General features: G+C 41.6%; 1 protein-coding gene across 2 annotated transcripts in view; it reads right to left on the bottom strand.

The window, feature by feature from the left end:
- Nucleotides 1-6,804: 6,804 nt before the first annotated feature.
- The window catches only part of PMEPA1 (prostate transmembrane protein, androgen induced 1), a 79,204-nt gene continuing 60,072 nt past the window's right edge, over nucleotides 6,805-25,936 (bottom strand). The window contains exons 2-4 of one of the 2 annotated variants that reach the window (XM_063297015.1): nucleotides 19,608-19,762; nucleotides 10,183-10,236; nucleotides 6,805-10,096 (exon numbers count right to left, since the gene is read on the bottom strand). In XM_063297015.1, the coding sequence (XP_063153085.1) occupies nucleotides 9,545-10,096; nucleotides 10,183-10,236; nucleotides 19,608-19,762 (761 nt within the window). In that variant the 3' untranslated portion in view covers nucleotides 6,805-9,544. The remainder of the gene's footprint in view (nucleotides 10,097-10,182; nucleotides 10,237-19,607; nucleotides 19,763-25,936) is intronic. The other variant, XM_063297016.1, reaches the window with a different exon arrangement.

Raw genomic sequence — 25,936 nt, 5'->3', positions numbered from 1 at the left:
AATAGCTTTGGGAGGAAATTCCTAGCTTGTACTTACTGTTTTTTACTAGCCTCCTAGGATCCTGGTAGAGAGCCAGTTTGGTGTAGTGGTTAAGGCACCGGGCTAGAAACCCAGAGACCATGAGTTCTAGTCCCACCTCAGGCACAAAGCCAGCTTGTGACCTTGGGCCCGTCATTCTCTCTCAGCCCTAGGAAGGAGGCAATGGCAAACCACTTCTGAAAAACCTTGCCAAGAAAACTGCAGGGGCTTGTCCAGGCAGTCTCCAAGAATTGGACAGAATTGAATGGATTTTTTAAAAAAGGATCCTGGTAGGAAGAGAAATGAATTTACTACCCAATTGTTGAAGGAGAGATAAAAGGATTTGTCTCTGTCTTCATCAACCTATTCTATGCTGATTGTAGAATGATTGATGCAGAGTTGACTGCAAGATGGGAGTCGATATATACATTTGCAGAATGAATGAATGAATGAATGAATGAATGAATGAATGAATGACACCTAGTTTCCTCCTTAGGAAGTATGTCAGCCAAGTGGACTGGTGGAAGAGGAATTCCTTCACTGCCAGGCTACTCACTTGTCTGCATGAAACTCTTAGTCCCCAGTGTCTTAAATTCATCACTGATTTATAATCAGGTACATCTTTTATGTATGCTCCTGAAATTAACTTCTATAACAGAGGGACAAAAGAAGAACATCTACAACTGTTAGACGGCATCCACAATGTCCTCCTAAAAGAGATATTCCATGGGATGCGTATCAGAAAATTGGAAATGATGGAAAGGGGCAGGTGGAGCATATGTGCAACTGTTGGAATTTCCTATAGGGATCAAGCTACTTGAGGAGTCCTAAGAGAAATGTTGCCAAAACATTGAGCAATAAGAGGGAAGGAACTCAGAGAAATCCTGGTATTTAGAGAAGCACAATTTGGGGAGGGGTGTTTCCTCTTTGGTCTTTTTATTTTCCCCTTTAAAGATCTAAAAAGCTACCTCCTCCTGCAAACCCAGCCCATGGAGAAATGGGCAGAATTAATGGCCATGGAATGGAATACCCTGAGAAAATGGAAAACTGGATTTAGGTGAAGAGAATGGAATGAAACGCCCTGGGAGATGGGCTATCTAGCCACCTGGAATGCATAGCAGGAGCACCCCGTGCAGCTTTCCCCACCTTTTACTTCTGATCATTGCACGTACTATTGGACAAGGACTGTGATCTCTTTTCTGTGTTCTGCTGTATACGGCCCAGGTAGCAAATTCTGAGAGTCCAATTTAGCTTGATCCAGCATGACTTGCATAGCCAGCTGTTTTTGAAATGCTTTACAGTAAAATTGTTCAGGTTTGTGCCCATCGCTGCATCTTGTCTTGAATTCCACAACTGTACTGGTTAAATATATACTTTCTGTCCTGAATCTAATACTGTATTCTTTAGCAATAAGAATACGAAATTTCCTCTCTACTTTTTCCAGACTATGCAGAATTAAAATATGTTCCAGATATTTTAGCATTTTCTTATCAGGAAACCACTCCAGGGCCTAAAGTCTTGAAGCTGGGTAGTTATGCAATTTTCTTTCTTTTTTTTTTCCAGTCAAGAACATTTTTATTAATACAGGCACTTTGTGAGTTAAAACCTTCATAAGATGCCCTGTGAGAATTTTGTCTTTAAAGGATCCACAAGACTGGTTGTTATATTTAATAGTTCAGTTGCCATTTCTCATAACTTAACCCTTCTATATTTTAAGTATGACGTGGAAACTATGCATAATATTTCAAACATTACATTGCATCACAGATCTGTAGGGTGACTTTGTATTACTGGCAGTTTTATTCCCAAATGATAAATGAGAATAAATGATCCCTAGGATGGAACTGGCCTTTTTTACAACAGTCACTGCACAATGTGTATTGTGTCAGATAAAGCCCACCTTGTCTGTTTTAATAAGTACATAAAGACATTCAATAAAACCCTGCAAACATTTGAGTTTTTCAGTAATAATTTTAATGTGATCCCTATGATTTGACCACAACAGAAAGAAGACAGGGAAATGGAGAGAAGAAGCAAGACAGTCTCAAATGAACTAGGATTAGAACTTCAGTCAATCTGGAAGTGTTGACAGTCAACAAGTTATCACCTTCTGACCATCAAAGGTTTTCTTGTCAGGAAAAGAAGTGTCATCTCTACTGAAACCATACTGCAAACCAAGAATGCTTTTCTTCAAAACAGACAATCTTTCAATTGCACATACTGTATACTGGCATACACCACACATCCTAACCCAGCATGCATATATTCCAGAGAGTGGATTACAGTTTATTTGAAGAAGACAAAAATCACACAATCCATCATATATTACTAGCTTCAACCCACTGAGGAGGCTCAGTTACTTTTTTTTTATTAATGCAAAACCATAACCAGTCTCTTCTTTTAATTTGTTCAAAATATAGATGGTGCATTTTGAAGAGAAAATAGGTTTGGGTGGAACAAACCAAAAAAGTGAAGGCAAACAATCCAAAGTATTGTAAAATTTATTGTTTTTAAGTATTGCAGCTTTTTAAGAATAGAATGACGTATCATTGCCACTACTGGTTACCGTTACACAAGAAGCGTTTTACAACAGAGTTGTGGAAATTGGCATCAGAGTACATATTCATACAAAAACAGCAAAGTATAGATAAGTACTGCATTGCATGTGCTGTCTATTGTTTACATAAGTTTTTTTTTTAAGTTGAACAGAAAAATTCAGGATACAGGACTGCATATAATAAACTTCAAAGCCAAAAGCAATGCAACTGGAAAGTGAAGAAAATATTAAAATACAATGAAATGTGACTATAAGGCAGGCAAATCAGGACTTTTAATGTAGTACTCCATGAGCTTCTATATTACAGCAAAAAAAACGGAAAGCACAATTTATGGAAAAATTTAGGTTTTCCTCCCCAGTCCTTTTAGTTTGTGTAGTACATGGGGGAAAAGTTTGTGCATGTGTATATAGTGCTGCACAGATCATACTAGAGAATATGAACTGATTCTTATCTTGGCTAGAAAGTTTATGCTACATATCTAGCTTTTTTAGTTCAATTCTTAAAGAGGGAAAGTTGTGGATTTTCCCCCCCCATGAAAGGTATCATTTCATGCATTGTTTTCAAGAGAGATTCAGCTGTAACTAAAAAGATATTCCCAAGAGTGATCTTTTTATTCTTCTCACCACTCATGGCCAATTTTCACATCCTGATTCTTAATGGATCCATTTTCTAAACCTTAGATTTACAAATGTAGAAATTGTTAACCTTGTATGGTTCTAAGAACTTGCTCAAACCCGCCACTATTATTTCCAAATCCACATTCACACTCCAACACAGAGTTTTTTTCACTGGATTTGGTCTTAAGAATGATTTTTGGGACTACTGTTAAGAAACAGAGAGTACCAGGAAATATCTGCCTCGTTTTTCTAAAAAATAACCTGATCTGACCTTTAAAACTTTGAGCAAACAGGCAGGTAGCTACAGGTTGATAAATACAAACGAAGCCTCATTTCTTTTCCTTCAACTTTGCTAATTTGACCTTCTGGAGCTGTCTTCCTCCATTCTGGAGTCAGAAGCTAACATCTCACTGGTATTTCGTCAAATGATCCTTTGTCATTCTGGCCAATTGGTCAAGAAAGAGCCAGGTACATATAGCTTAATGGCCCCCATGGTTTCCAATTTAATGGGAGAGAATAGAATTTCATTTTATTATTTATGGTGGCATTCTGCTTTCCGTGGAAAAAGTCTACCTAATCTGTAAAGTAAAATACAAATGGATTCTTAATACAATTTGTGTAGGGAGTGAAAGAGTGTTAGGATCATGTTTGCAAGATTGGAAAAAAAGAGAAAGTTTAAAAAGCCAGGTTACCAGCTGATTAGTGCTGCAGACTTCGTTGTATAATTATTTGCAACATATGTGGAGGTAAAAAATGGCAGGGGAAGGTGAACTGTTTCTGGAACACTTAAGCAGGTATGAAAAAAGGAAGTCCAATAGCAGAGGGACTCCTTGTTCAAGCAAGCTCAGGTATCAGAATTCCTATGGTCACACCTCTATTAATCCCCAACCCACCCCCAGCAGAATTCCTGGGGTTGATTCATGATTGGCCAAAACCAAATTGGTACAGACGGAGGCACCATCATGGGAACAAAATACTTTTGCCTATTGCATTTCTGCCTTCCATGTAGCTCTGTGAAAAGAGGCAATGGTTTAGCAACAACCAATGAAGTTGCATTTGTATTAATGCTGAAATGAATACTCATCTGCCAGCTTTTTAGTGAAAGGGCAAATGGGGTAATATATTCTTTCATGGCTGGTGCCAAAATACCTTAAATGGGGAGATCAAGCCCACCTAAATAAACTACTTTTAAGAGAGATCTCACTTGAATAAGGTTGCAGTGGGGCTTTCTTAATCCAAGACTGGTACTGAAAGCCCAAACAGGCAAGTCAATGAATGGATCTGCAATAGTCATGGACAATAACAACGTGGTTGGTTGAGACAAGTAAATATTCCCATGGGAAGTGAGGGCAGGGGTGGCAGGAGAAGATAATGTGAGGCTCAGAAAAAAGCAAAGCTGGACTTTTCATTTTGTCCCATGTAATAAATCCTATTCTGCCAAGTTTGTTTTGCTGGAAAAGACACCATCTTTTTTTTCTGATCTTGCTCTTGTCCAGTTAACAGAAGTTGACACAGAGAAGTGGAACAAAGTATTTTTTTCCCTACCGCTTCATCCCCATTCCAGGAACAGTCGCTTCCTTTCTTCACTGCTACATATCAAATCTTCTGATAAATGCAGAGAAGGAACAGGAACAAAGTTGGCAAGTGAGTTCTAGACTGTCCTGGCTTAAGCAAAGACCACGCTGAGATGAGGACAATGTCTCTAGTGTTTATTAAACTGCTATAGTAGACAGAAAATCCTACCAAACTGAAGGAGCATGGGAAAACCGAGACAGATAAACCCCCGAACTCAAGACCAGTCTGTTCTGGACTTTTTTAAATCTCAAAGCCTCTAAACTACGCATGCGTTTTCCCTCCTGGATAGGGGCCCCCTCCTGCTCACCATCCATACTCACAACATAGACTATCAGAAACACTTGTGCAAAATACTCTCTCTACCTCATTACTAAACCTATGACCAATTCCCTTCTCCTCCAGCTTGTTTCGTTTGGCCCAACCTCCCATATAGTGGGCACAAGGCAAGTGGGGAATTTTGCTTCCATCGTATTATGGTGGTCCACTGCTGGCAAACTCAGAAAGGCTCTGGGCAATCTGTCATGGGTCCCATGCCACCGCATGGCCGTGGATCTTGACATGCACCCAACTATGACAACTCAACACCAGTCCAGAATTTTGGTTCATTTTGTACAAGGCACTCCTGTGACTTTCATGCTGATGGTTCTTTAATTACGGTAGAGATTTCAGACATGTATATTTATGTATACAGGTGTCTAGCAAACATGCTAGTAAAACCACAGATCAAAGAAGAAAAAATAAGAGAAACCCCCCCCCACAAAAAATAATTGTTCACTTATTTTGGCTGAAGAGGGCAGCAGATATGTTTCAGTTTCTCTTTTGGTTGATATTCTTGATTATAATCTCCACCACAGTTTTACTGCCTATTAGGGTAGGATATGCGCATAACACGTATTTAAGCTACCTAACAGACACATGGCCAAAGTTGGGGAGGGTGCCTTAGGTAAGTAAGTGTATTAGACTGGATGCAGAGTGAAATATATGGGCTCAAAAAAGGAAATTTGAAATCCAGGGATTGATCTAGAAGAAAAGTGACCACATTCTGGAAGTTTCTATCACTATCAATGATGGAATTTCCCCCTCATTTATTTTTGGGGGAAAAAAAGGGAGGCTTACTGTTTCTTCTAATAAGGCACTAAATAGACATGTTACATAAAGGAAAGATACATTTTTAAAAAGTCTATAAATTCTTTTGACTTTCACAGGAAGATAGAGTTATTCCTTATGGTTTTTTTTAAAAAAATCTGCAAATTGGAGTTGTTGTAAAGCTATTATTAAGGAGCTATGGAGGGAGGTTGAGGTTGTCTATCCTTAGGCCCCCCAAAAGATGATTTGAAACTTTAAAACTTGTCAGGTTGCTCTCAGGATTTTTTTTCTTTTTTCTTCAAGTAATAGAAAAGTCGCATAAAAACAAGAGTTATTGCCTTTATATCTTTCATTTATGTTACCTTCCTAGTTAGCATCTGGCAAAAAGCAAATTACACCTCCTTGTAAAAATGCTCAGTTCCCCCTACTAATCAGATGTGGAACTGTGTAGCCATAAAGGTTGCCAACTTCTCAACTGGCCCTGGTAGCTATTCCTTTATGAGCAGCTAAAGATTTAGCCCAGCTGCCTCTGTTCCAGTTTTGATCAAAGGCTGATGACATAATCAGAAACAGGACTATCGATACCTTCAGTGATCAGCATGGATCTTCAGTGCGATAGTAATTCTGAACTCAATACACTGATCAGTCTCTTCTCCTCAGTCTGTGCAAATATGAGCTCTGAGATCCAGTTCAAAGCTCCATTTTCTGGCTTCTGCCCAGGATGGCTTGTTTTGGAAAAGTTGACTACCTTTCTAGTTAGAACTTAAACTTCGTGCATTGTCTAGAGAGATCCAGGGGTTTATTCCCTCAACTTTAAAACAATTTCTTCCTCTTCTTCTTTGTCATTTATGCCTCTCACTCTCTGGTACTCAAATCATATATAAATTAACCATGTGGGTTAAAAGCAACCAATCGAACCTTTATACTTTAAAAAGAAGTGTAAACAATAGCACTGCAAGACAAAATGGTTTACGAAAAAGAGTAAGACACTTTAAAGAAGGAGGTTGGCATGAGCTGATTTGCTGGAAGGTTAGATGGTGCACCCTTGACACAGAAGGATCATGCCATGATCGCAGGTTGTAAGCACAGGCCAGCGTCACAACGAGATTATGGACTTGCTTCTAAAGCATAAACATGACTCTTTTGCCTTTAATACATCACAGTAGCTGAAATGTTTCCATCTACATGTCTCCCCCTATTCCCCAGCTCGAATAAATAAAACACAGTTAACAGTCAAAGGCAGTCAAGAGAGGAAGGTAATTCACCAAGTGTGGTCTGCTGGGCACCCTCCTTTTCTTTCAGGATGGAGTGAAGCACAAGGTTAGATGGAACCAGTGTTTCTCAACCTCAGAAGGTTTAAGATGTGTGGATTTCAACTCCCAGAATTCCCCAACCAGCGATGCTGGCTGGGGAATTCTAGGAGTTGAAGTCCACACATCTTAAACCGGCCAAGGTTGAGAAACACTGGATGGAACCCTGGACCATGAAGCAGAGGGCTGCATGCAATTCCATCCCCCAACTCTTTGGTGTAAAGTGGCCGGCACCAAGTTGTGAACAGCTAAGTGGAATGCTGACTCTGGGTGGGCAGCTTCTTTCCTGCACTTAGCTGGATGCAAGGCAGGACCAGGGAACTGCATTTGGCTTCAGGAGAAACCTGCAGACTCAGATTAGCAGATGTGAAGAAGGACAGGGTCCATCTTCCTTTAACAAACAGCGGGGTAGATGGAAAGTATTTTAGAGTTAACACCTTTTGTGGCCCTGATAGGACAAGCTTATGCCTATCATTGCTCCCTCCTCCCACTTAAAAATAAAAAATAAAAGTGGCACAGGGACTGTGGCTTCATCTGAGCAACCTTCACTTACAGAGCTTATTTCACGTCTTGCAAAAAGCAGGGTGCCCGAACCAGGTTGCTGGGAGCGCTATTAATCTCAAAGGCAGGATTTCTGAATCTTGATGTTCCTTCAGCCCTTTTATTACTTTAACCAGAGAGAGTGCCAAATTATATTGTTATTAAAAAAATGATGACAATTAGAAGCCATCACCCGGTCATTAAAAAAGAAAATAATTTAATGACTGTGTATGCTTTTACGGCCTTCCTGAAATTAACAAGACAATAAAAATAGAACAGCCGTTCCAATTTGCCTTTGGAGGGCTTGATTTTGCAAAATAGAAAAACACCTGGGTGCTTCAGAGCTCTGGAGCAGAAAAAATGGTTTGTCTAAGCAAGAGCTCTCCTTTAGCTTCAACTCCGAGATGAATTCTACTTCTCTAGAAGACAAGCTATAGAAATGCCGAGGGAAGGGTCTTGCCTAGGCATTAGCTCTAAATGCACACAGGTTCAGGATGAACAGCACTCCAGATTAACTGGGAACGCACAATGCTAACGTTTTGCATGATTAAGCTCTTCATTTTTGGACTCCTGTTTTTCATGCTTCCAATAACCATAAAACAGTTTCACACGTGAGATGTTCGCTTGAAAGAAAATAATGATTTCATAGGGAATGTAGGAGAGTAAGAGCATCATGCTGCATGACAAGCCTGGGAATGAACACCTGAGTGCAAACACCAGTCCGATGAAAATACACAGGCATCAAATCAATTGAGAAACGTATACTCACAGGTGTAGAAATGGCCTCTTTCCCCTTTGCAACATACCCTCAAGAACGGAGACAGAAAAGTGGGGCAGTGGCACAATTACTTTGTTCATTTCTTTAAAGGGGCAATTTTTACACATGCTCAGCCCCTTCACAGTTAATGCAATACATGTACATGGTGGGTTCTGGTATCTTTTATAGGCATCAGTCCGTACTTGTAGATAGGTGCCAAGGAACTACTGCAGGTCTAAGAGAGGGTCATGTGACTCTGAAGAATTAAAAAAAGAAAATTTTGCACAAGACGCAGTCCTTCTTCCCCCATGACTCTTTTCAGACCTCAACATATTTCCCTAAACAGTTTTATGGTAGACAGGATAAGAGATTTCTGACCAACACAAGCACTGACACATTTATATTAAAAAATAGTGCAAAATTTCAACATTTATATAAATAATTCTAAACCCCTGCTTTTTTTTCTTTTTTTTTTCCTTTTGTTTTTCTCTTTCTCGCTTTTTTACAATGTAATACATGCTTTCTTGAGTTGGCTCTCAAAAGTTGCCATGTTTATATTCTAAGTTCAGAAAAAACACAACAAACCATTTTTTTTCCTCAATAGGCTTCTTCTAATATAAAAATACTCCTGCTTCCCCCCTCCCACACACATACAGTTTCTCTTATTTTTTTTAATATATATATTTATATATATATTGCAGATCTTTAAACAAATGTTTTTGTGCAAATATTTTTCATCTTTAAAGTTAAGTGAAATAAAACAAAAGTTGTAGCATCCACACAAGCAACTCAACTAGAAACAAAACTGGGAAGGGGGAAATGGAGTGGGGGGAAGGACTGCTGTAGATATCTTTAAAAAGGAAAAAAAAATCAAAATCCTCTAAACGGAGCTCAACAAAGAAATGTTTTTGCAAGTTTTGTTGGCTTGTGCATTCAGACCAAACATAACACGTAAATATTTATACTACACAGACGTGGAGAAGGGTGTTTGGTTTCATTCCCCCATCTCCATGTACTCCCCGCTCCCATTTATCAAGAAGTGCAGAGTGTTTCCTTTCTTTCTTTCTTCCTTTCTTTTCTTTTCTAAAAAAGGTGCCCTTTCTGCTTGTCCTTTTCTTTGTTCCACACTGTTGTGCTCTCAAGACTGCTGATGGGTGAAGGTGAATGGAATCTCCCTCCCTCGAGCAACGAAGGCACCCCACTGTTGTTCTGCTGGTGCTGGTAAAACGTGGAACCCGGGAAGTGGCCAATGACCTCACTGTACGTAGGAGGAGGCCCCTCCATTCGGCTGTTGCTTCCGTAGCAGGTTGCGCTGATGCCCGAGTTGCTGCTCGGAGGGCAGGGTCCTCCGTACACTGAATTGTCTATCAGGTCACTGTCGAAGATGGTTCTGTTGGGAGGGGCTCGGACTGACTCCCTGTTGAGTTCCATTTGCTGCTCAGGATCTCGGAGCTGCAAGGTGCAGGGCCCCTGATAAGGAGGTGGCTCTTCTCCATCTGACAGGGAGATGGTAGGGGGCAGGTCAATTTCGTGCTGCATGTAAGGGTACGTTGGCTGAAATCTGTTAAACCGGTCTCTCTGCAAAAAGGATGGAACTGCAAGTCTGTCTGTTGGCCTTGGCGTATAGACTTGCTGCTGGAGAAGAGAGAGGGAAAAGCCATGATGTTGCTATGCAAACCAAGAAGCTGGGCTTTACACTCTATTTTGTCTCTGCTCCTTACCTCCGTTACACCGTTTCCTGACACTGTGCTTTCTGAAGGCCACAAGCTGCCATCCTAAAAATTGGAAGGAAGAGGGAAAGTTTTCAGAACCTTACTGGATGGTCCTCCTTTCCTTAGTCCCAACTTGGAGTGCTACAGATGAAGATAGCGTAGGGGTTTGAAAACACCTGCTTGTGCATGGCTGAGGAATCCACCCAGCAACCAGGTGACACAGACCAAATAAAGAAGGTCTCCAGATATGAGTACCCTCCATATTGGGGAAGCTAAGTGGCAGAGAACTTGTTTCACATGCAGGTGGTCCTGGACCCCGTGGCTGTATGCAGATACAAGCAGTGTCTAGAACCCTGTAGAGCAGAGATCTGTATTTTCTATCCGGCTGAGGGCCATGCTAGATTGGCATTTTGGGGACCTCTCTCAAAAGTGAGGAGAGCTAGGAACCAACGGGCAGAGGACGTTGGGGACTCAAGAGATCAAACGTATTTCAATCCTACACAAGGCTTAAATCACCCATTTTATCCTTTGACTCCCTCCCCTGCAAAAAGTAGGGCCAAATATTTGGGCCCACCTATTGTGGAGAAGGTTGGGAACCACATCTGTACCATTTTGCACAGTGATGTAAAGCTGCTGTAAAATCAGTGATAGTGAGCTAAACGGGCCTATAGACAGCAATTTTCTAAGAGCTGAACTTGGCAGAAGAGTTCTTGTCTAACGTTATTTCAGGGTTTAGGGTCTCCCTAAATTGCAAAGGAGGAATATCACATCAATGCCTACAACCTACTTTAATCTACCTTAAACACCTTGACAAGAGTGTTAAAAATGATAGGTATTCATTAGTAGTGTTTAGCTTTCAAATACAAGTGCTGACTTTTGGGGAATTAAGGAAGGGTGGATGATTAATTATTTATGGAACTATTCTTGGAAAACTATTCCTTTTCAAAATACCTGGACACTTTAATCTACAGCACAGTATTTGATGGCATTGTTAAAAACTAGGAAAATAACCACTTGTTGAAATATAAGTATTTTATCTTATTACTCCTCCAAGGAGTTCAAGATGACATCTCTGTATTTTCTCTATTCAGTCCTCATAGCAACCCTATAAAGTTGATTAAGCTCAGCCAATGTGAAACAAATATTCATTGAAGAAAAAATCAACACAATTCCATATTCATGTTGTCCCTTTTTTCAATATATTGGTTTAATAATAAGGCCTTTAGAGTAAGCTATGGTTCCATCACGATTCTTTATTGATGTTAGCTAGGTCTCAGCAAGATAGCTCAATCCATGGCTTTTATCAAACATAATGTAAGTATCAAGTATCCTTTGTTCTTAACCTCCTGTTAATTTGCAATAAAAAGACACAAAAAGAAATGAGTGTGGAGATTTCCCTCCAAATTCTCCATTTCCCTCTCATTTCTGTGTCTTCTTTCAGTGAATTGCACTTAATGTTTTTTTTCAGGGACTGAGAAATTCCTATTACATTTTTTTTTCCTAAAAGAAATAAGAACTTCTAAGACAAAGCAAGCATCTTAGCACATATTTAAAAGCTCAATCCACGTGTGATTTTTGTCTTGTTTCACCTTGCTGCTTTGTGAATGTCTGAAACAATTCTCCCCAGCCGGGGCCTTGTTAGCTGGAAGCTGCAATTCAAATGCATTTATTGGTCATCAGATTTAGAGGGGCTGTCTAGAAAGCTGTAAAATCACAAAGGAGACTCTAATCAGAAGAACTGGTTAAAATGGAAGCTGTGAAATACAGTAAGGACAGTTAGTTTTAGAACTTGGAAAGCTCAAATACATTGGGGTGTAATCATTTATAGACCTTTAAGCTGTGACATTTGCTTGGAATTTCCATATTCTAGTTCTATGGGGTTATAAACATTAGATGTTAAGCTCCCTTTCATCCAAATCTATGAACTTCCCAGGGGTGTTTCATCAATGAAGTGCTGGACAAATAATGCAATTCTCAGCTTCTTCACTCAGGCTCCATGATACAGCATATTGAATCAAGTACGGTATGGCCATGCATTTATTTAAAAGAAAATGAGTGAAAATGAAAATTGTACCTCCAGTTGAACCGAGAAGAGGGCGTGGCAAATTTAATGGTGTGCATCTAAACCAAACTACCTGATAACTGGCAATTATCACGCAATAAGGGAGCTATACAAAGTTTGCACAACAAATGCAAATTGGCTAGAAAGCCCCAGTTATAGGTAGCAAGAGAGAGGATGACGGTCTATTCAAATCAGTAGAAAAAAACTTAGAACTAAAATCAATCAACATGGTATATACACTATGCCTTCCCTTATACTCCCAGGTTAGAGTGATATGGATGTTAAATTACATCTGGTCCCTGTGTATGTAGTTTTACGTGATTTCCACCATTACAATCAACTTTGGAAGGATGGAAACATCCTCTGTTTTTACACACTGTGGTGTTTTCAGTGCCTCTTGGTGGGCAAGGTAAGTTAAAATTAAGATGGCTTTAAAGGTGAAAGGGTGCACTGGACAGGCTATAGTACCAGTATACCTTGCAATACGTTTAGGCATCAGGTGCCTATCAAATGCATTCCACTCCATTGTGTTTTAAAACTCTTCTCTGCACCCATAAGCCTCAAGGCACTGCTCCTAAGAGGGGGAAAGAAGTGATTTATATGGAAATGAGCCACTCCAGATGTTTTCCCCTTCCTTCTGTTTTATAGCAAATCTTGTCACAAAAATGCCTTATATAAGATAAGGGACTCCTTTGAAGTGAAAGATAACGGATTGCCAGTGCTGATTTCATACGGCATATTAATCCAGTTGCAACGTTTGACTGATGCAACTAATATAAAATCCATATTTCAGAAAGCAGTTGTGAGTCGCTGAGGAATTACACATTCAGGTGGGCCCCGCAACTTGGTTTCTCTTTTTAAATTAAAATAAGCAATAACCGGTGTATCAAAAATTAGAGGAACACATATAAATGCACCTCCAGATGGTAAGAGATAACTGTGTCTGTTTCACCAGGTGAAGATTTCATTTAAAAAACAAGCAAGCAAGGCACAAATATATAAAACTATCTGGCAAGATCATTCCAATAAAAATGGTCATGCAAACTTCTCCTTATTCAGGTTCTAATTCCAGGGAAGACATTTTTGATTTATATAGAGATGGCTGTCACATTTGTTTATTAATTCATATCCTGACTTTTCTCCAGCAACTGAAGGCAGCATATGTAGCACTCCTTCCTCCAATTTTCCCCACAACAACCCTAGGGGGTAGGCTGGACTGAGAGGCAATGATTGGCCCAAAGCCGCCCAGTAAGCTTTCATGGCTCAGGGTGGACTTCAATCTGGATTTCCCAAGTCCTAGTTCAAAACCCTGAGAGCCAGTTTGGTCTAGCGGTTAAGGTTCTGGGCTAGAAACCAGGAGTCTGTGAGTTCTAGTCCTGCCTTAGGCCCGAAAGCCAGCTGGGTGACCTGGGGCCAGTCCCTCTCTCTCAGCCCAGCTTGGTGAAATGTAGACTAGCCTCCTCGTGGTGCACCCCAGGCAACATGACTTGTCATGGCTAAATAGTCTACACATCTGGCTGCTGGACCTCACAAGGATTTCCCAGCAAGGAGGGGGAAAAAAAAGCAGCATGAACACCAAACTGCTAAGCCATACGATTAAAAAAAAGTTCAAAACCCTAACTAGGATACCTGCAACATCATGAATTTCACAGCAGAGACACAAGCTGAATCCGAGCCCTCCTGCCTCATACTTCATGTTACAGTCCTACTATAATTCTAGAATAGATTTCTAGATTCTAGTAAATTTTAGATTTACTCAAGAGTAGCCCAATTAAACCACACGGCACTCACTTTCATGTAGACATGCACAAACTCATCATGTCTCACACAGTCTGTAATAGTAGCTTTCAAAATGTTTCCATGCTCTGTTCAATAGATGCACAGGGGGAACTTGGCTTTGGATGAGGCATCATAGGCTGACTTAAGTCTGGTCCACCACCCATCCTTGAATTGGGCAAAAATGATTATTTGCTCTTCCCACTGCTGCTACCCTATTCTGCCTCTGTTGCATCTGTTCTAAGTCACTGCTGAATGGGGTTGTCCTCATTACAGTATGTGTGTGCTATGTGCGATAGGCAAAATGCTTGGGTGAGTACTCTGGGCTTACTGACCTTCCTCTTCAGCGCATCACTAGCTGATAGGACCAATTGCTTTTTATTAATTACTTTTTAATTGCTTTTTATATTACTGTTTTATAGTGTTTACTGTACGCCTCCTAGAGTCACTTTTTCGTGAGATGGGCGGCCATATAAATTTGATGAATGAATGAATGAATGAATGGAATGAATGAATGAATGAATCTGCCAGTCATGGCACTGCAACAGAAATGGAGTGGATCTGGCTGCAGGAATGTCGGTAACCTCTAGACCCCTTCCTGGATTTCTTATTTTATACCTATTCTGACATCACCTTGTTTCAATAAGGTTAAAGATTGGAGTCTGAAAGGGAGATGAATCACAAGCACCATTTTTATTTCAGATTTTTCTCCCCTTCCTTTCCCTTCTTTATAAAGGCAACTAATGCTGACTTCCAGATTCCTCTGGGTTATATTTGGGAAGCAGTGGGGTAGGGTTTGATCTTGTCATTTCACTTTTGCACTATTTCAGCCTTGCACTAACCTAGCAAGAAGCCATGCCAGCAGAGCTGTCTAACACTACTGAGCAATGCTGATACATCACTGTTTAAATTTACTGCTTACAGATTGTTCCCAACATTCCACAGGGGATGTAAAATGGTAACATCTATCCATCATATTCTGCTACGCTGATAGACAAGGACTTGCTGGAGGGAACTGTTTGCATGAAGCTACAGTTGGGTGGCCAAAGGAGTACAAAGGGAACACTTGTTTGCTCTATCACCCTTATGAAAATCGAAAGAGCTATTGTGCCTAGTTCTTTAGGGAGAAAACAGCACAATGACAGCAGACAGGGCTGATCAGGGACTGCCCAGGAGGCCCTGAAACAGCTAATAAATGCCTCTTTGACCCCATTTACTACTGGTCACCCAACTTGCCATCTGATATAATAGGTGACAGAAGCAGATTTGATGCACCTTTCAGATGCCACTGGAGGCAGCCACCTTAAGGGGGAAAACAAGTATTTTAGCAAGGGTACAGCCGAGAACAATTTAAGCCTGTCTCACTCAAGGGCCGAGGATGAGATGAAGGCAACATCATGTGGACGTGACAGGAAAAAGAGCGTGCCAAGGGTATGTTCCTGCAACAGTTAGGTGTAAGGAGGAAAAAGCCGTTTGATGTTAGTCAAGAAAAACCTTGTTTCGGTTTGGTAGCCTTTAAACAACATTAGCAGCTCCCCTTGATGACTATGCCTTCACATCATTATCAGGTACATAAGAAGACATGTTGGTCAGGAAATAGCATGTAAGAAGGACTACAAACAGTCTTCTTGAATGGAAGGCTGTACATGGAATTCAACAGGGCTCTGCAAAACATTTAGAACTGAACCATTTCAACCATATAAATTTGTGAAACCTGCTGTCCCTCAGATGAGACCACTGCTTGAATACAAAAAGGGCTGTTTCAAGCATTTTGGCTGTGTTTTGGATGTGAAACAGTTCTGTTTCTAGTGTGAAACACACTGTTTGGGGCTTGAAATTCTTCCCAAATGCTCAAAACAGTCAATTTTGTATTCAAAACAGTAGTTTTCTCCTCTCCCATAAAATTCAAGTTGCTTGGGTTAAAGATCTGCCTGATAACAGTAATACACCTACTAGACAGAGGGGACAGAATCACGGTTAAACATAACAATGTTTATATTTCATCATCCCATGGCAGATTTATTAAGTGGTGAGTATATCACTGCCTTATGCTCCCTGGTGTCTATTTAATTTAGCAGTGAGGAAAGCTATTGCATTATTCCATCTGCTTCTACAGTTCTTTAGGCTGATGTCAAGCTGACAGTCTTGTGTGGGGTGGAGGCAGTTAAAGGCTGCCACAGAGTTGACAAGCTGATGCTTTTTGAGCATCTGTTTGCCCTTCCATTTTTAAGAGCTTCGTGCCTCCTCTACATATGAGAAGCCTGCACTGTTTTTGATCTGGATGAATTAATCCAGATTAAACATTCTAGAACCAGCCTTACACTTTGTCACACACTAAGTCAAAATCAAAACAGTGGGCCTACTCAATTATTATGTAAAATTAAACATAAATTGAAATTGAATATAGGAAAATGGCACTCCTTGGGCCCTGTTGGATTTCTGCATTGCTCCATTGTATGATTTAATCTGGTTTATGTAAATGCATTATCAAGAAACTTATTTGGTCATGTTTTTATAGAAATCTACAGGCAGGATGGATGGTCCACAAAAGAAACCCACCAAAAATAAACATTCTAAAAGAAAATCATGGTAAGGTTTGTGGGTTTGTAAAGACTATGATAAACTATTGTAATTGTCATTTAATACATTTCATGTTTAGAAAGTTGTAAAGTAAAATTGCTACTCTGAATGTAAACCGCCCAGAGTCCCCCTCTGGGGGGAGATGGGCGATGACAGAAATTTGAAAAATAAATAAATAAATATACGCAAAAGAGAAAATATAAAATTAAAAGGGCCGGAGAGAAGTTTCTGGGGAAAATGAAACAGAATGAAGTGAAGCAACAGAAGGACTTTCCTTTTCAAAACCCCCTTCTTTCTTAGAAGTGGGGGAGCCATGCTGTCTTGCAAAGCAGCTTTCTGGGGTTGCTTAAAATGGTGGCCTTATAAACACACTAGGGATAACAGTACTTGCCCCTTCTTCACTCACCTGTATCAATGTGTGTGACTTCTACATGTAATACAGGAAGCTGCAGTTTTGTTCAGAGGAGTAACTCACACATTGCACAGAGATATCTGTATTTGCCACCAAGCAAATATTCACAAGTGGGGGCTTTGGAATACAACCGAATGAGCAGTACACAAGCTATTTTACCTGTTTAGGCATCCAAATAAATAAAGAAACCTTAGGTGTATCTCTAAATAAAAGTCAGGGGGTCCTTAGTTAATGACAACTTGTTCAGCAACCATTTGAACTTACAACAGCACTGAACGAGGGGTACTTATAACTGGACCTTGAAGTTCCAACCATCGCAGCATCCTGTGGTCACATGATTGCAATTTTTGACCTTCCCTGCCAGCTTCTCACAAGCAAAGTCAATGCGTAAGCTGGCAGGAAGTTGGAAGTCATGGTCACATGAGTCCCTCGCTTAAAGACCTGCGGTGATTTGCTTAACGATGATAACCAGGGACTGCACGGTCACATGATACCGCACTTTTTGACCGCATCATTTAGTGATGGAAATTCTGGTCCCAATTACGGTTGTTAAGCAAGAACTACAATGTGAGATTGGGCCAAGAAATACAACAGAATAAACAAAACAGAATGGGATAGGACAGGGATTGTTTCCAAGCCACAGTACATAATCATTCCACTTTATTCAGACCTTCTTTGGACTACTATGTCCAGAATTTTAAAAAGCAAATTGGAAGAGTTTCCAGAAAGGCCTGTGAAGATGATCAGTGGTTTGGAAAGCATCCAAAAGAACAGAATACTCTTGGTTTGAGAAAGGGGAGATGATGCAAGCATCATTACACCGAAGTTAGGTATGATGCTCTCTAGTACTCCAGAGGGCAGATTAAAGGTGGAGAGTATATTATTTTTGGTGAAACTTCTTGAAAGTGAGAGTTTTTTTGCAATGGCCCTTGTTTCTGGAGATTTCTAACCCCAAGTTATATTACTGGGGAACCTTTAGCTCTGAATTTCCTGTATCAAGCAGGAAACTAAACTAAATATCTCACCTGAGGCCTCCACCTCTATAATATATGAGTCTATAATTTTTATCTGCAGGCTGCATATTCTTGATTTTCCACACAAGGGGGTGCTTTGAGGTCCTCGGTAAGAATGCACCCAGCTGAACCATTCTGGAGACCAACAGCTTGGAATTGAAGCAGTAATGCCTTTATTCCTTTTCTTTAATAGAGCTATGCAGATATTTGAGAGTCTGCTTTGTGTCAGTGAATGTTTGAATGAAGAACCCCCTGGAGGCTGCTTTGCAAAACAATTGTTGCTCCCTCCTTCCAAGGGAAGCGTCTGAAAAGGCCTCTGCTGAAAGCTGCTTCCAAGTAAGCACCAGAGGAGGTTGCAAGGTGTGTGCCTTGATGAGGCAAATCCAAAACTACCTCACAGGAACCTAGTGATATTTCTTCTTGCAAAGAGTAATTATTTATGGGGGAGCAATCTCTACTGTTGTTCCAAGGGCTGTACATCTTTCAAAAGTAGCCTTGGAGGAGTGCTGAACTGTGGACAAGGAGAGGAATTAATATTCCCCAAGCATGGGGCAGGGCCTGCTAGAGGCAAGGAGGCAATGTCTTGCTAGGGTTGAATCATGGTGGGCCTGCTGAGAGTCATCTCCCAATAGAGAGATATAGACCAAGTGGCAGCCTGTCCATTGAGGGCCTTATGTTCTGGAACTCACCACCAGCAGAGGTTTCTGAAGACCAGGGTTTCTCAACAAGGGTTCTGTGAAACCCTAGGGTTCCGCGAGAGGTCACTAGGGGTTCCCTGGGAAATCACAATTTATTTTAAAAAGTTATTTCAAATTCGGGCAACTTCACATTAAAGAGGTAAATTTCATTCTTGATTTTTAGTTTAAGAATAATATTAATGCATATTTACAGGCCTACCCATGGAACAAATATAGTAATTATTCTGGCCTATATTTGAGCCTGAATGTGCAGGGGTTCCCCGAGGCCTGAAAATATTTCAAGGGCTCCCCCAGGGTCAAAAGGTTGAGAAAGGTTGGTGAAGACTTTCTCCTCCAAGTGTTTCATTAAGTGGTTAAAACAAGTGGTTCCTCCTGGCTTTTAACTTCTACTTTTGTGGTATCCATGGGGGCTGTTTCATGTTGTTTTATAAGCTTATTCTACTGTACACTGCCCAGAGTTTCAAGATTGGGGCAGGCCACAAAAACTCTAAATCAATCAATCAATCAATCAATCAATCAATCAATCGTTAGTGGGAGGTTAACTGGTAGCAGGCTGCATTAGAATATCTGAGACACTTGAGATCAAGATGCTATGTAGAAACATGTAGTCCGTATCTCTCTGCAAAAAAAAAAAAGCAGCATTGATATTAAAAAAAGGTTACTATCCTTTCAACTTTAATGTTTTGAAGGTGTCTGGATCCAGCAGCATCCACTGGGGGAAGTGGGTGGTGGTTTAAAAATGGCAAGATGGCAGATGCAGCTTCAAGATGCTGTGTCCACCATCTTGGACCTCCCCTCCATTCCATCCCTATGGACACTGCGGGCTGGATCGGCTGACAAATAACACAGGCTTAGCTGGGTAGCAAGGAAGAATTGCCCCCCAGCCTCCTTACCGAAGATAGGTTTTCTTCTCTTCTCCGTCCTTGGCTGGGCCGACTGATGAAGGACCTTGCAGAAAGCTTGTAGTGGTTCAGCAGGCACGTGATGACAACCACCATCACCATCATTACCACCACAATTATGATTATCTGTACAAACTCCAACTCCGCTATAAAAGAGAGACAGAGACAAAGACTGTATTTTGACGGCCTCGAAACAAACCAGCAGCAGATAAATAAGAGCAAGGGGAAAATTCTCAGGGCAACAGTAGAAGCTCAAAGCAATTAGTCATAAGAACTAGCACCTCAGTATTATTTTCCCTGCTTTGTGTGCCATGCCTTTTTTTCAATGTGAGCCTGAGAAGAAGGAAAATCTCTTTTTACTATCTGTAAACTATGCAGGGAATCTACCTGAGCAAAGAGAGAGAAGTAGATGCTTTATATAAGGGTTGTTGTTGTTTATTCGTTCAGTCGCTTCTGACTCTTCGTGACTTCATGGACCAGCCCACGCCAGAGCTTCCTGTTGGTCGTCAACACCCCCAGCTCCCCCAGGGACGAGTCCGTCACCTCTAGAATATCATCCATCCACCTTGCCCTTGGTCGGCCCCTCTTCCTTCTGCCTTCCACTTATATAAGGGACAAAACAATAATCTCTTTGTGATGTCACAGAGTGAAAGGGGAAGCATTACTTAAAGAGGGTTCGCAGTGTTCTGGACAAAATTGGGACAAAAAGGGATTTGAAAATGGCATTATGCACAAACTTTCTCAACATCCCCTTCAGAGATACCACGCAAAAGGAACACAGAGAAAATATGCACGCTCAAAGATGCTCACAGATTAGCTGAATCTTCCAAAGTAAAAAAGATTTATCAGGTAAGACAACTACTGCTGGGAAAATAACAACAACTGGAATGCCAAAAATGGTCACCCCAGTTTTGGATCACTGATTCTCAACCAGAAAACAAATAATCTAACATGTAAAACTAAACATACAGTGTTAAAAGTACTACCTGGAATATCAACTTCAAATTGGCAATTAAAAAAACCTCCTCCCCCCTCCAAATCCACAGTAACTTTTGCAGTGAATAAATTAAGGCAACCTAGTGGAAGTGAGTAAGGTAGAATTTGGAAGTGCAAGGATTTTTGAATTTACCAAACAAAAGGTGTCATCTGTTACTAAAAGGGAAGTCCACAGTTTAATCTGGAAGTGAAAGGGAGGCTAATTCCCCTCCCCTCTCAAATTTATTAAAGGATTCAGCGGGAGGGGATGGTTTTCATTCTGGCGTTCTTCCTTTGGGGTAAATACAGCATTATTCTATCACTTATTCAAGTAAAGCATTAGCACAAAGACAGCCTTAAAAATGCGCAGGTATTTGAGTTTTTTGACCCTGCTGTGGCCAACCCGTCGCTGTGCCCGCCTTCTTTTCCCTGTGCTGCAAGAGATTCCTTCCAGATGGTCAGCTGCAGCATTCACACTCACACGGCACCAATCCACTGAACGACAACAGCCTGGCCGATGGAAAGCAGCCCCCCCTCCCAAGTCTTAGCCCACCACTGAAAATGCAGCCGCTTTTCTTAACCTCTGCCAATTCCAAGCTGATCCCCAGGGGTCTCCGCGTGCCAGACTTCCAGACGTAATTTAATTCAAGGCTCGGTTCAGCCAGCTGGCAGAGGCAGCTTGAATGACCTGAGCTGGCACAAAAGTGTATTGCAAAGGGAGGCAGGAGGAGAGGAAGACGTGCAAAGCTGTCAAGGAAACAAGAGCGAACAACAACAGGCTACTTGGTGAGTTTGAGGGAGAGAAGAAGAGAGCTCACAAGCCTTGGGCAAAAATAAGTCCCTGAGTTAAGTTCCACTCGCTTTGGAGAGGGCAGAAGCGGAAGCCAGAGACAGCCACATCCCAGGGAGGAAGCTGATGCTGTCCCAGCCAAGCTCTCTGTCCAGTCTGGGGCCAAGAGATCAACACTGTGAAGCCCAACAGATGCTTTATGGTCCTCCAGGTGGAATGGAGCAATTGCTCTTTCCCTCGTAGATGGCACGTTGAAGGGAGCTAAAGGGGTCCATGTCTCAGCTGGCCTTACATTTGGTATAGATCAGTGTTTCTCCAACTTGGCAACTTTAAGCCAGCTTGCTAGCTGGGGAATTCTGGGTTGCCAAATTTGAGAAACACTGTTGTAGATAAAGTGTAATAGGAAGCTGTACATATATTGATTGCTTGGTTTCTTTGAAACAGCTGCAGTGGGGCGTATGTGTGTGTGAGAGAGGGAAAGATTGAAATTATGAAGGAGCTCTGCCAAAATAATCACAGCAACATTGGGAAGACATTTAGTCCTCCCAGTTCAGTCCTTAGCACCTTCTCCTGCACTTTCCAGCTGCAGTTTTAACTGGAGGGTAAAATGAGGCACACTATCTCCAGGCTGCAAAAATCTGGATGACCACTTGAGGGCAGCACAGATACAGGACATTCTGACTCTCTGCTTCCATCTCGTGGTTGTCTGGATTTTTGCAGCCTAGATATATGCTCCCCCAAACTAGACATGTTAAAACTTGCTACATGATGAGCACTGTGTGGCTTCATAGCCTGCCCTGGTGATCAATCGAGGCAGGTCCATATACCAAGTGCTGTCTCCGTTACATACAGCTAGGGAGAGAAGGGAGGGCAGTTTGTAACTGTGCACATGGCACAGATCTCTATCCAAAAAAAGCATATGGGCTGCCACGTGCACAGTGTGACCCAGACTTGGCATATGATTGTCAGTGCCTACAATGAGTCTCTTTAAAATTTCTGTTCCAACCCCATTTCCCTGGATGATAACCTTCCCTAAGATCAGCAGCCTGGCTATTTTAAGACTGGGTGTGGAATTCAGCCTTGCTGGCCTCCCAGTTCCGGTGGTCTCTCCCCGCTCCCCACATCAACAAAATGGCACACTGCTTCTCCTATCACCTGGCTGAGTGCAGGGTTTCCCCTCGTTGCTGAATTCCTCACAACAGCTGCCTCAATTAGCAAGGTTTAGCAACTGACAGTTCACTCCCCTGCATTTAGAAGGTCTGTGAACACGTTGTGACATTACTGCCTACCCCCAAGGCCTGGGATGGCTTGCAAAATTATTTTTCTATCCTGGGAATGGCACTGCACTTGCACTGGAGTTTACTGGGTTGGTCTGTGGACAAACTGCTATCAGCCAACCTAGTTTTCAGCCTACTTTATCTCCAAGAGCAGATAAAATTAAGGCTGAAAAGTGCTTCTGGCATCCTAGTGGTTCAGTGCCAATGAAAGCAAAAAATAGACTGGGCAAATAGCCTACACCTGCTTGTTACTCTGGAGCAGCCAGTCCCCGCCATTTTAAAGCACCCACAGATCTACTGCAAGTATCCCAAATAAATGTAAACTACCCTGTCAAAAAAAGTGAAGATGGCAAGCACAATCGTGCAATTAAAGTCCCACCCTTTTTTTAATGTGTGGGGCATGCATGACCCATGTGGAAAAGAAGTGAGGCTTCAATCATGCCATTGCGGCTGCCATCTTGACTTTTTTTTTTGACACCCCTGCTTATCTCTCTAAAAACTTTTATTTATTTAACACTGCATTAATTAATTTGGATTCAACATCAGCAATTCTGTTCTGGCAAACCAGCTGAAAGCAGAACAAAAAAAAGGGACATATGATGTTTTCAGTGCTTCAATTTATTGTAAGCAAGTAGTCTGCTCTTTTTTTGTAAATCATGAGATATGTCTCAAAGCAGTTCAGAATGAAACAATAAAATGGCAGTCATGCAAAAATCATCATCTCCCATAAGATATTGTACAATAAAACACCTCCTACAACCGACACACACACACACACTCCCTCGCCACACAATGCAGATTAAATAAATAAATAAATAAATCTAAATACATTAGTCCATGGAATTAAGCAATCTAGCGTGAAGGATCATATATTTCAACTCTGACAGTGTACACTTTTGTGCTGACCCCACTACCAACCCCACCCCCACCAGTGACACAGCCATTGAATTTGGCATGGCCCATCAAAGCACATCAGTATAATAGATCTGGGTTGTCACAAATATTTTGGCTTTAACTGTTTTAAAAAAAAACCCTGTGGCCCAAACACATTATACCGAAAACCATTTATACCATACCTCAAAGGGGAAAAGGCAAGCTACACTATCTAAAGTGGGGTGTTAAGCCTTGCTCCTACAAGTTCTCCTGTGTTTTTGTTCCCATCTATTCCTTTTAATTTTAGACAGATGCTTCCTGTAGCTCGGATCAACCCATTCACATCATCTGTTGATTCTTAGATATTCCACTGCTTTCCTTAATATCTTCAGCTTTGGAACAAACCATGGGTGTACCTTAATTGGGTGGCATGAAGCAGACGTATCGTGGATTGGGGAGAATTTACACTTTCTCTTCCCCAGCCACTCTGTTCGGGGGTGGAGGGGGAGCCAAAGAGTGCCAATGAGAGCCTCACGGAAACCTAACTTGCTGTGGGTGGGGAAGGAGAGATCTACCCAGCAACAGTATAAAACAACTTGCCATTCCCTGATGCTTCCCAAGTTTTCAGCGAGGGTATTGCCCCCCATTCAATTCAGCCGAGGATCATGCAGTGCATGCATTGTTCCCGATGTCTCCATCCCCAACACAGACTCTCACAGTGGATTGTCTGAAGAGCTTGTACATAAACAGAACCACTCCAAAAATGGGGTGGGGCAGAGGGGGAAGGAAGAAGAGGCTGGGCTGTCTCTTTGTCCTGCAATGAGATATGTGTCCAAAAAGGGTGGTGCCTTTGGCATCCAGGGCTGAGGAGCGAGACTAGGCTGGGTGACAACAAAGCCAGGTCACACACACAGGGCTGTTGTTCCATTCAAATGTTTATCCCTTGAGGAGGGATTGGGGTGGGTTCAATAGCTCCTTTTGTAAGCAGCCTAGTAGCATCGTTGCCTCGCCAAAAGGCCCCAGGATGATGTCTTTGGGCCTTTTGTTTTGGGGCAGCCAGGAGGAGGTCAAAGGTCACAGGAACCCAACAGGGGCACAATCTCCTTGTCCTGTGTTAACTGTTTTCACCCCTTTGCGGCTGGCTAAGTGCTAAACAGGTTTAGGCACTCTGGCAGACAGACAGAGCACCCTCCAGCCCGCAGCTTTTTGGCAGTCACGGCACACACCCACTGCAGACCCCTTGGGACCGTCTGCCTGGTGTGAGAAATGGGGGGGGGGCAGGATAAGTTCACCAAGAAGCCCATGGAGTCAGTTCTTTGTCCCTCCTCTGTCAACTTATCCATTTTACGACTCAAAGACTGAGATACATTCAACCAACCCACTTAACCAGGTCAGTTAAAGCAGTGGCACTGCCCTATATACTAAACATGATTATTGTTAATCTTGGTTAATGGAGGGATAGCTTAGCTTGATGTGCACATCCAGCCCTTTGGGTTAGTTGGTATTTCAAGGTATTGTGTATATGCAGAAAATATGTTAATCTGCTTTCTCCTTCAAGTTCTGCACAGAATCAGAGTCAAGATTTTCCAGGGATTCTTCCCCCTTCTTGCAAAATCTCATGGTTTATAAAAAGCATTCTAGTGTTGCCTGATTAATATTGTGATCACGTCTTTTTTCATTATGCAAAAAGGAAAGTAAAGAAAGAGACACCACGACCCCTAATTTCCACTGGGTATTTCTAGACACCTTAGATTATGTACCCTCCAAACATTTGTCAGCATTAGCAGAAGAAATGCCACCATGTTGCAAGGAAAACAAACACTAGTGATTTACATTAAGTAAATGATATACAGAATAAGCCATGTAAATAAATAGCTTCCACTGGAGTCAACAGCTGGCAAGTCTCACAAATTCAATTCCAAATACACACCTCTGTCATTGCAATGCACTCTATATGGGGCTCCCTTTAAAGACTACAGTACCCAGAAACTGCAGCTGGTGTAAAATGCAGTGGTCTGTCCATGGATGGATGAGAACTGGCGGTGTTGTATAACACCAGTGTTGCAGATACTGTACTGCATTGGCTTCCAATAGTCTCTGTTGACAGTGCAAAGATCTTTTTTTAGGGCTTGGTGCTTGGGTACCTGTAGGATCACCTCCTTTCCACCAACCTGTCCAGTTTGTTTGTTCCAAATGGGCATATGAAATCAGGAGACAGAACTAGGAAACAATGTTTTTCTGTGTATGCCCCATTGCTATATAATTGCTCACCTCTGGAGATGTGGATGGCACCCTGATAGAACTCGAGGGCAGTCAAAACAGAGGATTTTTCTGCAGAGGATTTAATTGACGTTGAATAATGGGGGATTTGCTTATTTGGATACCAGGTTAAGCAGTGAGTTTAC

The sequence above is a fragment of the Candoia aspera genome, chromosome 3 (assembly GCF_035149785.1).
Source record: "Candoia aspera isolate rCanAsp1 chromosome 3, rCanAsp1.hap2, whole genome shotgun sequence".
Classification (NCBI taxonomy): domain Eukaryota; kingdom Metazoa; phylum Chordata; class Lepidosauria; order Squamata; family Boidae; genus Candoia; species Candoia aspera.
This window is presented reverse-complemented; position numbering and strand designations above follow the sequence as displayed.